The following is a 13,347-nucleotide window of genomic DNA, read 5'->3' on the forward strand; positions in this document are numbered from 1 at the left end:
CTTATTTCCCTGCTGCTCCTATAGAGTCAGATGCTGTCCACAGTGGCCCACCCCAACTCTGCTTACAACTCTATCCAATTCTGAAGTTCAACAACATGTGCATTTGCTTACAGGTAAATACGATCGAGTCTCCTAACATAAAGTCTATCCTAAGAAAATTAATATTTTGGCCTCCCTCTATCTTAGCTTTTGTCTTATTTTTCAAGTGGTTCAGAATGAAAGCATTAAAGAAAGGTATTATTAGTGGACTCCTTGAGAGACTCCAACATTACCTGTAATTGATGCTTTAGAAAAGTGCACTCACATTAAGTTCTACCCGGTGAAATATCAAAAGTGGAAGGTATTACCTTCATTAATTAAAAGGTATGTTTACTATGAAATGTAAATTTGCAGTATCAAAAGATATACTTGTACCTAATTTAAAAGAAAACCCAAGCTGTAGGTTCATTATAAGATATAATTACATAGATAGAGATTTTAAAACTTTATGAACAAGTAGGTTTTCAAAACAAACAAAAGACAAGTTCTTTCTTTTATTCCTCCACATTCTAGCGCTATACTTAGAATAATGAATACCCAACTAGGTCAAAACCCAGTCAGAAAAACACATTACCTATAAGCAAGTACAAAAATTGTCAAACTTACTAGGAAGCAGAAAAACGCATATTAAAATGAACACAAGACATCATATTACACTTAACTGACAAAAATGAAGTCTGACAATACCATATACTAGAGAAGAAACAGAGCAATGGAATCTCTTGTGCATTGCTGACAGGAGTGTGAATTCTCTTAGTTACTGTGGAAGACAATTCGGCATGATCTTTTTTTTTTAACATTGTCATTTAAAGTTGAACACTCACACATATTAGGGCAATTACACTCTCATATTTATCAGGAAACACATACAAGTATATTTGTACCACATCTGCCTTTAATACCAGAAGGCCAGAAAGAGGTCAAATATCATCAACAGGCAAAGGAAAAATTTAGCAACAGTATATACACACAGGGGAGTATAATACAGCCATGAAAAATTATACCCATATGTAACAAAGTGAATCTTAGTTGCATACTATTGAATAAAGAAAAAAAGCAAGTAATTGCTATAGGACTTGTCCTTCTACCCCTAACAGCTAGAAAAGTAAATAAAATATATGAAACAACTGTTTTCAGGCACCAAACAACTGGTAGTGCAGCACTGATCCCAGAAAGCAGGAAATAAAATTAGGACTCTTTTTGTCTACCGGCAATTTCCCAACCAAGCAGAGACAGGAAATTCAAGTGGAGCCCGAGTGTGTCTGAGTTAAGATGATAGAGATCAAAGTTCTAGGAAGCAGCTAGAATACTTAGAGCAATGTAGTAGAAAGGAGGAAGCCACAAAGAGAAAGCATCCAAAACTTAGCACAAAGGAGCCCTTTGAATCTGTGCATGAAAGCAAACTGCTCAACACAGCATGCAAGTCCCCAAGGCTAGGCAAAGAGCAAATGACAGGGTGAAGAGCAATTCAGAGAACAAGTTGAATACTTGGCAGGGTTCATGAAGAGCCGCAAACTGATTATGCTCCCACTAGTCAGAATAGAGAGTTTGCTGAGCATGAGGCTCATGCAACAGACAACCCAGAAGAATCTTCAGTGGTAAAACTATCCAAACCTAAACAGAATGCTATTTTAAACAAAGATAAAAATGCTTTAAAATGAGGGCCCTCTTTGGTGGTGCAACAGGTTAAAGCACAGTATTACAAAGCTTGCTGCTGCCACTTCAAACATAAGTTTGCTCCCTAGCCAGCGAGGTGACCCACATGGTGCAGCAGACCTCTCCTGTCTCAGCCACTGCTCCCTTCAGCAGTGTATTTTGGTAGATCTTCCCTTTCTGCTCCCCACTCTGTCTCTGGTGAATCCTGTCACAGCTCCTGAACTTCTGGCCTATACCCCAGTTCTGTATGCACAAATAAAATCTTTAAAAATAAATAAATAGGGTCCTCCCTGGTGGTGCAGCAGGTTAAAGCACAGCACTAGAAGCTAAAGCTACTTCAGCATGAGTTCGATCGCCGCCTGCCCCAGAGGCGGATGATCCACATGGTGTGGCAGACCTCTCCTTTCCTACCTGCTGCTCCCCTCAGCAGTGTGCTTCATCAAGCTGCCTGTTCTGCTCTGGTGAATCCTCTCTCCCTCTACATCTCTGGCCTATACCTCAGTTCTGCATGCACAAATAAAAAAATGAATAAATAAAAATAAATAAAATGAACCTGAAAATGATTAAGCTGATTTACAGGTAACTTAAGTGTCTGAAAGAAAAAAAAAAGGGGGGGTCCTCAATAGGGTTTAAAGAAGGCAATAACATTCACTCAGCAATATAACATTTACAATATCCAGTATCCAATTAAAAAAAAAAAACAGATGTAGACACAGAGTGAAAATGTGTCTCATAAACAAAAGGAAAAGTAGGCAATAGAAATAGTAGTAATAGTAGAATAAGCAATGATTTTATAAAGCAGCTATTATAAAACATATATGCAAAGGAAAAAGGAAATCAAGAAAATAATGAAAAAGAGGTCAAAAGAAACAGATGCAAATTCAAAAATGAAAAAACCCTGACATGAACATTTCACTGAATGGAATTAGAAGACTTGACATTATAGACAAAAAGATAAATGAATTTAGAAACAATAAGAAATAGAAAACCATCCAAAAATCTGAAAAATTACAGAACCAGTCTTGATATATAGTACCCATCAATTTAACATGTAACTAGAGTCCCAAAAGGAAAGAGACTAGAAGGGGAACAGAAAATATATTCAAAGAACTAGTAGCAGCCAAAAGTTTTCCAAGTTTGATGAAAACTATAAGCCCAAATACAGACCAAGAAGCTTGCCAAGTCCAAACAGAAGAAACATGAAGCAAATGAAACGAGGTCATTAAACATAATGAACTGTCCAAAATTAGTCATTAGGAAATGAAGCAGGTTGGGGAGTAAAAGAAAAATATATGCAGAAAAATGAAGATAACTACTGTATAGTCGCATCAGGAACAAAAAGATAATGGACAACACTTTTGAAGTGCTGTGGAAAAAAGGTGTCAGCCCAGAAATGCACCAAGTAGGGAAAAGAAACCCTTTTGATAATGAGACTAAAAGAAAGACTTTTACAGACAAATGGAAGCTGAGAGAATTCATGATGGTATGGCGAACACTAAGGCAGTTCCTCAAGTGGAGGTAAGCGATATCAGATAAAAAAAAGCATCAACACAGAAGAACAAAAGACACTGGAAACAACAGCACTGTGCACATAGGAGTGATGTGTTCTCCTATCTAGATTTCTTTACATTATAATTGACTGCTCAAAGCAAAAGTCACCTCATATTGTGGGATCTACCTAGAAGTAAGATGCATGACAATACTAGCACAGAGGGCGGGAAGGGAAAACACAAGTAAACTGGCCATGAAGTTTGTCAGTTAAACATAGTATAAAATTAAGTGAGGCTGTGAAAAGTGAAAGGTGCAGAATGTCACTTTTAAAAAAAGCAAAATGAAGAGGCTGGAGAAATAAATTCAAAGAACACATTAAACAAAGAGGAAACAAATAAATGAAATGATATGTTTAGACCTAATCATGTCACCAGATCCTAACACTGGCAATGTTAAATGTAAATGACAATGTAAAGCTCGAAACCTCTGTCCAGTATCTCTTATTTCCCTTGGGGTCAGGTAACCACCATTCTACTGGGTCTATGAATTTGGCCATTTTTACTTTTAGATTTCATATATGAGTGCGAATGTGCTAAATATCTGTCTTTCACTGTCTGGCTTATTTCACTTAGCATTATTCCTCTGGGTTCATCATGTTGCTACAAATGGCAGGCTTCTCTGTTATAGAAATCCACTTAAAACATAAAGCTACAGAGAGAAAATGATGGCATAAATATACCATGCAAACACTTACCATGAGAAAGCTAGCGTGAGTATATCATAACAGATAAGTAGATTTCAGGGACATTATCAGAGATAAATAGGGACATTTCATAACAATCAAAAAGATACAACAAATATAAAGCATATGTAACCTAATAACAGAATTCTAAGATCTATGAAATACAAAACAGATACAACCAAAGATGAAATTTCCAATTTTCTAATTATGATGGTACCAGACTCCCAACAATTGACCGAATTAGTAAAGATAGAAAAGATCTAAACTAAATGCTCAATCCCCTTGACCTAGCAGACATTTACAGAGCCCTCTGCTCAGCAACAGCCGATATAGATAATCTTTTCAATGCACTTGTTACATTTGCCAGGATAGACCACATTCTGGGCCATAAAACATGTCTCAGTAAATTTTAAAGGACTCAAGTTATACAAAATGTTTTCTCTGAGGACAATAGAAGTAAACTGTAAATTATTAACAGAAAGACTGTTGGAAGAAATCCCAAATAACTGAAAACTAAGTATCACACGTCTAAGGAACCCATAGGCCAAAGATAAAATTAGCAGGGAAATAGAAGAAAGTATTCTAAATAGAATGAAAACAATAAAACAAAAACAAAAAATACAATCAATTTGAAAAATGCTGCAAAAGCAGTACTTTATAAAAAATGTACAACAATAACCGCTGATACAGAAAAGAAGAAAGGTCTCAAATGGTGGAAGTGACCCCAGCTTCCACCTAGAAAAGAAGAAAATAAAGCTCAAAGAGAAAGGAAGGATATAATAAATATTCTAGAAACAAGCAAACAAAAAAGAGCAAAGGAAACCCAGAGGAAGTATAATAAAGGATATGAGAAATATTAAAGTGGACACTAATGAACTAGAAATAGGAGACAATGAAACCAAAAACTAGGTCCCCAGAAGGTCAATAAAACTGATGACTCTCTAGCCACACTGACCAAGACAGTAAATAAAAAGAAACAAATTACCAGTATCAGAAATGAGAGTTGCTATGGATATTAAAAAAGGAATCACAAAATATTATAAACAAAGTTAAGCTTATAAAGTCTGGTGCCTAAGTGAATGTGAACTCCCAGCCAGATTGCTTTACTAGTGAATTCTACTAAACATGCAAGGACTAAATACTACTCTTTCTCCACAAACTCTTCCAGAAAATTGAAGAGGCGGGTATATTTTTCAACTCTTCTTTAGCACTAGCCTCATACTAAAAGCCAAAACATTGTAAGAAAACTACGTATCTCTCCTATGAACATGAATGCAAACATTCCAAATTAAAGTTAATAATACATAGAAAGAATAATCATCATGATCAAGGGGGGCTTATTTTTCAGGAGAGCAATATTGGTTAAACCTTCAAACCAATATAACTGATTTGTAAATGGTTTCAGTATAATTAACCAAAAAGGAAAAACCATGTGGCTTTCAAGAGATGCAGAAAAGCATTTGACAGAATTTAATATCCATTTCTGATTAAAAAAAAACTCTTACTCTGCAAAGGAGGAATAGAAGGGAACACTCAATCTGATAGAGGACATCTGTAAGACATCTACACGTAACTTAATGGTGAAAGACTCAGTGCTTACCCTAAAATGGGGAACAAAACAGCTACCTGTTCTGACAGGTCTTAATCAACATTGTGCTGAAGTAGGTCTAGTCAGTGAATGGAAACAAAAAAAGGGAAAATGAAAGGCATCCAAATTGGAAAGAAAGAAGTAATATGTCTTTATTCACAGACAATGGTGATAGAAAATCCAACAGCATCCAAAAAAAAGTTTCCATCGGGCCCTCCCTGGTGGTGCAGTGGGTTAAAGCACAGCACTGAGAATCTGAAGCCACTTCCGCATGAGTTCAGTTCCCACCTGCCCCTGAGGTGACCACATGGTGTGGCAGACCTCTCCTGACCCGCCCGCTACTCCCCTCAACAGTGTACTTCGTCGATCTGCCTGTTTTGTTCCCCACTCTGTCTCTGGTGAAGCCTCTCACCGCCCCTGAGCCTCTGGCCTGTACCCCAGTTCTGTATGCACAAATAAATAAATCTTTAAAAAAAAAAAGTTTCCATTACTATGAGTTCAGCACAGGACACAAACATATAAAAAATAATGAACTGGCCCCTCCCTGGTGGCACAATGGGTTGAAGCACAGCACTGAGAAGCTAAGGCCACTTCAGCATGAGTTTGATCCCCACCCCGTAGGTGACCCACATGACATGGCAGACATCTGCTTGACCCACCCGCTGCTCCCCTCAACAGTGTACTTATCCGTCAGCCAGTTCTGCTCCCCACTCTGTCTCTGGTGAATCCTCTCACTGCCCTTGCACCTCTGGCCTGTACCCCAGCTCTGTGTGCATACATAAACAAATCTTTGAAAGAAGGAAAAAAAAATAGGTGGTGCAATGGGTTAGGACACAGCACTGCAAGCTGGCCCAGCTGCCTCAGTGCGAGTCCGATCCCTACCCGGAGGTGACCCACATGGTGCAGCAGACCTCTCTTGTCTTGCCCTCTGCTCCCTTCAGCAGTGTACTTTGTTGATCTGCCTGTTCTGTTCCCCACTCTGTGTCTGGTGAAGCCTCTCACTGCCCCTGCACCTCTGACCTGTACCCTAGTTCTGTATAAATAAATAAATATTTTAAAAAAGGAAGAAAAAAATAATAATGATGAACTGAACTGAAATTAACAAAATGATCATGCACGATAGCATCAAAACATATTAAATTATTAAGAGTAAACCTGATAAAAGATGTAAAAAGGCCTGAACACTGCTGAGAAAGATTAAAGAAAACCTTAATAAATTGACGGAAAAACCTCTGGTCATGGATTAGAAGAGTCAACATTGCTAACATGTGGCTACTCTTCAGAGTGAACTGGAGATTCAATGCAATTCTAATTAAAATCCCAAGGAGGCTCTTTTGCAGAACCTGACATCGAATTCTAAAATCCATATGGAAATGCAAATAACCTAGAACTGCCAGAACAACTAGGAAAAAAGAACAAAGCTAGAACAAGATTTGTCATAAAGTTATAGGACTCAATCCAGTGTGGCACAAAGAAAAAATAAGGTCAATGACATTGGATAGTCAAAATATATATATATATATATATATATATATATACATTTTCACAGAAATGAAAAGGCAGAAATGGTAGTCTTTGAAACAAATGATACTAAAGCCAGAGATACCCTCATGGAAAAGAACTTTGATCTGCATCTTACACCATGGTAATTTCATTTTGAAAGACAAAGGACACAAAATTATCTAAAAATCTCTATAAAAATATACTTGGAAGATTCATACTATCTAATTTCAAAGACTTAGTATAAAGCTACAGTAATCAAAACAGACATATAGAGCAGTAAAACTGAATAAAATCCAGAAATAGACCCACAAATATACTTCAACTACTTTTTCATCAAATGCCAAGGTAATTCAATGGGGGGAATATAAATAAGTGGTGCATGAACAAGTAAAAATTCATATGAAAAGAAATGAACCTCAACTTAATTCAATATATATCACAGGCTAATATAAAAGCTAAAGCTGCAAACCCTCTAGAAGAAAACACAGGAGAAAAAGCTTTACAAAGTTGGGGCTGACAAAGGTTTTACAGACAGGAAACTCAAAATGCATTAACCTTAAAATGTTATGTAGTACTCACAAGATAAACATCTGAGACAGGACTTGTATCAAGAGTCCTTTATAACACTATAACAAAAAGATTAAAATCTTAAATTAAAAATAAAATGAAAAAAATGAAGATAATACAAATGGCCAACTGCACTCATGAATATTCACTATCATTGTTGATCATAGAAAAGCAAATTAAATCAACAGAAATACACTACACACCCACTAACGTGCATAAAATGTAAAGCCACACAACACCAAGTTTAACCAAGAATGAGAATCAACTAGAACCTACATACATCATGGTAAAATCGAAAATGGTACTAACTCTTAACATAGGACCTGTATACTCCTATCTAGGAATACACCAAGAAATGTGTGTTCATTTATCCAAGAGAAATGAAGTCATATATCCATATATGATGTTCATAGCAGCTTTCCTTATAATAACTCCAAACTGAAGCCAGCTCAAAAGTTCCACATAGGTGAGTGGATAAACAAACTGTGTTACATTCATACACTGAAGCAGTCCATAAAAATAACAAGGAAGGAACTACTGTTGCATACAAGATGCATACATCTTAAAAATATTACGCCAAACAAAAGAATCCAGACCCAAAGAGCATTCACATGCTGTATGATTCTATTTATATAAAATTCTAGGAAAACTACAGTGACAAAGCAGATGTCTGAGATGGAAGGGAATTAAAGAAATTGAATGGGGAATTCTGAAGGTGACAGAAGTGTTATGTATCTTGGTTGTGGCCAACTGGTGTTTATATTTGTTCAAACATGTTAACAACTGTACACTTAAAATGGATGCATTAGATTTGAATGGCAATTAAAATAAATATATGTATTGAGTATATATAGAGAGATATTGGGTAGGCTCACATATACATGCTTTTTTCAAATCAAGGTAATGAAAAGCACACATTTAAGATGGTGACTAACCCCAGGTTAGGGAGCTAGTTAGAAAGGCAGGGTATTAAAAAGCGGGAGGAATAATACACAGATGGATTAAATTACAGTTTAGTTCTAGAGTTAGGTGATATTCATAGTATTAGAAACAAAGGCCCCACATGGGCAGCAATGATGACAATATGTCATAATTAATCCAGTTTCTGAGGACCAGAAGTACAGCTTAAAAACAAAAAAGGGCAGTCACCTCACCCATATATTTCCCATGTCTCTGATGTAGGGAATATGCGAATAAATCCACCTCGCCGATCATTCTCTTCCTTTACCCTCCGTAAAACTCTGATCTGCATGGAGGAAGAGAAAATAAAATGAATACTTAATTTGAAATTCAGAGGAAGATAGTGACAACCTGTGACTATGAAAGAAGCAGAAGGGAGGAATTAATTCCACTTAAGATGTTGGACTACACCTGCGAGGAGAAAGCATGCATTGTACAAAAAGGAAAGAACGATGTAAAAATATATATAACATTTAAAAAAGAAGTACGGAACAAAACAAATAATAAAAGTGATCAGAAACGATAAATAAATGAATGAATAAATAAAATAAGATGCTGCTTCTGAGCGGTGATTCCCGCTTTGACTCTCTTTGCAAAGCAACATACGACTTTGTCATGAATCAGTCACTGATGTTACTGAACCCAGTGTTAACCCACAAAGGCCTGAAGTGGGGTCATCTTTACCTCCTCCATTGACAGACCAAGCACAGAACCACCTAACTTCCCCGGCACCTTCTCCCGGGCAGAACCCACGAGGTTTTTCATTTCCGCATCACTGGCAGAGAGTGGCCGGGCACGCTAAGGAGAAGAAAAAACAAAAACCATTTCCATCCTCTTCATTTCCCTCTATTCAGTCCTCAACATCATTGTCTTTCCAAATATGTATCAGGTCACATCCAAACCCATTTTCTGTAATTTATCTCTTAGCCTAAAATCCTGGGAATTGGGTCAGTACTAGGAAAGGCACACTCAGAGGGGGGGAAAAAAAGGGAAAAGCAGGAAGATACTATGAACTAAGAGAGAAACAAATGGAAGAAAAGGAAAGACGACATGTGACTTTCTAAGTGACCACTTACTCCTCCTCATCCTGGTTTTAGAGTACATCTAAAATTGCCAAGGATACAGAAAACATCTGAAAGCAACTTCACCGAAGTGTATATTTATTTCAGTAATTACTCTAAGCATGGTGGAAAGAGAGTAAAGAGAACTGAGACATAAGACAAAACCACGGAGCATCTATTATGTGACAGATGAAAGGCTGGGGTGTTTTAGAACTTGAGGGGGAAATGTTGAGCGGTGCCACTGGAGACACAGAACAGCCACATCAACCCGCTAGAAGGCTACAATGCAAGAGATGCGGTGGCTGCTGGCCTCAGGAACCCTGGAGCGAGGACCCTCGGAAGAAGCCTCACTGACCCCCAACGGGGGGCAGGCTACTTTAGCTTCTGAATTACAGGACAAAAGTTTTAAGTGATTTTGATGTATGGGAGCAGAGAAATAGAAAGGAAACAAGGAAATCAGATGGCAAGAAGCATGAGCACACACGGCATGACTGGTAAGTCTGCCAGGGAAGAAGAATAAGAAATAAATCTAGAAGTGTGGGAACAACTGTCTTCCTAGATTCCTAGAAGCAACTCTAACCAGAGAAGAAGTCCCTTTGTCGGGGTGATTGTTCATTTTCTCTTTGTGTAGATTATGGAAAGGCATTTTGCTAACTAACTTTTGACCTTTTCAGCAGCAGTAACAGCTATGGAATGTTCGTGTCCTCCTCATCTTTGTATGTTAACTTCAAAACCCCAATGTGAGCGTATCTGGAGAAGGGAGAAAGATAGGGTTAGACAGATCATGAGAGCAAGGCCCTGGTCTGATAGAGCACTTGAAAGAGACTCTCTCCTCCCTGCACTCTCACAGCACACTTTAAGAAGAGAAAACACAAGAAAGATGGCGGCCACCTGCAAGGCTATAAGGGCCAGGACAAAACCTAGCTTGCCAGCACCTTGACTTTGGACTTACAAGCCTCCAGAACTGTGAGAAATAAATTTCTGTGGTTTAAGCCACCATGTCTGTGTTTTTGTTAAAACAGTCCAAGAGGACCCACTCTGGTGGTGCAATGGGTTAAAGCACAGCACTATGAAGCTAGTCGCAGCCATTTCAGCATGAGTTGGGGGGCAGTAACCCACATGGCGCAGCAGATCTCTCCTGACTCGCCCACTGCTCCCCTCAGCAGTGTACTTTGTCAATCAGCCTGTTCTGCTTCCCACTCTGTCCTTGATGAACCCTCTCACCGCCCCTGTACCTCTGGCCTATATCCCAGTTCTGTATGCATCAATAAATAAATTAATTAAATAATAAAGTAAATAAATAAAATTTGTGTCACCCCTGGACACAAATCACTATAGTTCTATCTTTGAACACCAGGGCAGTCAAGACACCCTACTCTCAACATTAGCATGGGAGTTTACAAAACAAGATTTTCAGATAAGCAACTCTAAATGAAATAATATGTAAAAAAAAAAAAAATCACAAAGTTAGCAGGTATAAGCAACATATGAAAGCAAGGACTTCCATTCAGCTTTTCCTGTGGTCCGTTCATAAAGAATAGTATCTGGCATGAAGCAGGAAACTAGTAAGTACTTGTTGAACAAATAAATGAATGAATGAATATGCCGGCACACAAATCAACCATGAATAGAATTAAACTTTGTAGAGGACTTTGGGAAAAACTTAAATTCCCTTCCAATCTTTGAGAATACATTAAAAGTCTGAGTTTGCGGCTCAGTGGGTTTAAGTTCTGCATTATGAAGCTATCAGCAGCCACTGCAGCACGAGTTCAATCCCCTCCAGGGAGGTGACCCACACAGCATGGCAGACCTCTCCGGACCCACCTGCTGCTCCCCTCAGCAGTGTATGTGCCTGTCCTGCTCCCCACTGTCTCTGGTGAATCCTCTCACCCACTGCACCTCTGGCCTATGCCTCAGTTCTTATATGCATAAATAAATACATCTTTTTATATTAAGCCTGAGTTGGGATGAAAGAAAAATCAAGGGGAAAGTTTAAAGAATTAGGAAGGGAATCAAGAGCATTAAAAAAAAAAAAAATTCTTTAAAAGTATGAATGCTTCTTGAGTGTACAATTTGGGAAAGCCAAAATATTAAATGAATGTTTTGAGAACTTTTCTTGTTTTCACATACTACTGATACTTGCTATTTGTGAAAAATACTTAATCTCCTTCACATGCAACTGTGCAGCTCTAATGAGAAAGCCTCTGGCAGTAACTCCTCTGAGGCCCAGCGGCCTCACAGCCGCGTGGTGACACTCTCTAGCATACTGTAAAGTCTTCTGATTTACGTGAAAGCAAGGATGAAGTCAGTGTTCATTTAAGTAAGGCAATAAACAAAGATTAACATCTAATGAGCACTTCTAAGTTTTGTTTTTTTCAAATTTTGTTGCTTTCTGTTTAACTTTTGTTCATCTTCTAGTCGTTTTCATTCTTAAGTTTTTTAATGTTTATTTTTCTATTGAAGCTTTGTCTTTTGCCTCTCTAGGACCTGCTTTTCATCTTGGTGAAATGAACTGCTTCATGATGGAACGTACTCTGGTTTCCAGAGATGGAGACGATGATGTTGCAGTTTTACTCTATCAACCTAAACCATTAACTTTCTCTGACAATCATGTGATTATTCAGAGAGTGTGTGCAAGGACATAAGCTATTTGGGTGAGACAAGCAGGGATTCAGGCCGGTGCTCTAGGCTGGTGTATTTGGAAAGTTTGAAAAAGGAAGGGGTTGAGAGGTGATGGTAATTTGCTAGTAAATGCTCTGTTAGCTCCCAGAAGCTGATGTCTTTAATCTTTCAGTGTCACAAATATCACCAGGCTACAAAGACAAAGTCACTGACACCTCCAGGGGTGTGGGAAGGAGGATGTGACTAGAACACTCCTTTAAAGTTGTCACTTTAGTCATTTCAGTGTAAACTATAACAATGCTGTGAATGAGAAAAATGTGAAAAAATTGTAGTTACGGAAATCTAGGTCTAGCAAATGACTTCTGTGAGAACTCACCCAGGTCTGTCACGTCTTTGGGGAAGCTACTGGTAAATAGAAGACTTAAAAAGTCAAACATATTTTTCCAGTCTCTGCTTTTCAATGAATTTGAGATTAAAGACGTTTACTTTTGTAATCAACATAAAATTTTCAGTATTTTACTTCAGACCAGTGGTGGAATCATATCGCCATCTACTAATTAGATGAATGATTAAGAAATGTAACCTGATAGACACCTGATAGATAATATGGAAAAAAAGAAAAAAATAGGAACACTTATGGAGACATAGCTGGACGTTAAAAGCAAAAGAAAAAAGGATCTGTGTACTCTGAAAGGCCATCAGGGCTGTCAGAAACAAGGGCAGAACAGTCCAAATGCAAGATACTTTGTAGTTTTGGCTTTGGGTGTATATACTACTTTCTGAGTGGTTAAGTAGAATAAATCTGAATTATTTCAATGGGTTGACTGAAAACACTAAATAAAGCTCCCTAGAACATAGAGAACCACTGCCTCTGGAGAGCTCACACATGATTTAAACTACTAGGTGCTCAGATAGACTTTAGCTGCCAAATTACTGTCCAGGTAAGAATTCTGCCATGCAGGATGCATCAAAGATGTTATCATTAGTATAATTTATAAATCAGAAATATACCCAGAAAAGAAACCTGTATATACCTGACCTTTTTATTATTAGGAAAAACTGGCTGAAAATGTTCAATCAGAAAAATGATTCTTAAAGAAAGCTACAAATGAAAGTAA

General features: G+C 37.8%; 1 protein-coding gene across 4 annotated transcripts in view; it reads right to left on the reverse strand.

The window, feature by feature from the left end:
- TTLL5 (tubulin tyrosine ligase-like family member 5) overlaps positions 1-13,347 on the reverse strand; it is a 248,736-nt gene that overhangs the window by 171,404 nt on the left and 63,985 nt on the right. For all 4 annotated transcript variants that reach the window (XM_012724493.1, XM_012724492.1, XM_012724491.1 and 1 more), the window contains exons 16-17: positions 9,231-9,344; positions 8,741-8,832 (exon numbers count right to left, since the gene is read on the reverse strand). In XM_012724493.1, the coding sequence (XP_012579947.1) occupies positions 8,741-8,832; positions 9,231-9,344 (206 nt within the window). The remainder of the gene's footprint in view (positions 1-8,740; positions 8,833-9,230; positions 9,345-13,347) is intronic.

Source organism: Condylura cristata, unplaced genomic scaffold (genome assembly GCF_000260355.1).
Source record: "Condylura cristata isolate star-nosed mole 26May11 unplaced genomic scaffold, ConCri1.0 scaffold00013, whole genome shotgun sequence".
NCBI lineage: Eukaryota > Metazoa > Chordata > Mammalia > Eulipotyphla > Talpidae > Condylura > Condylura cristata.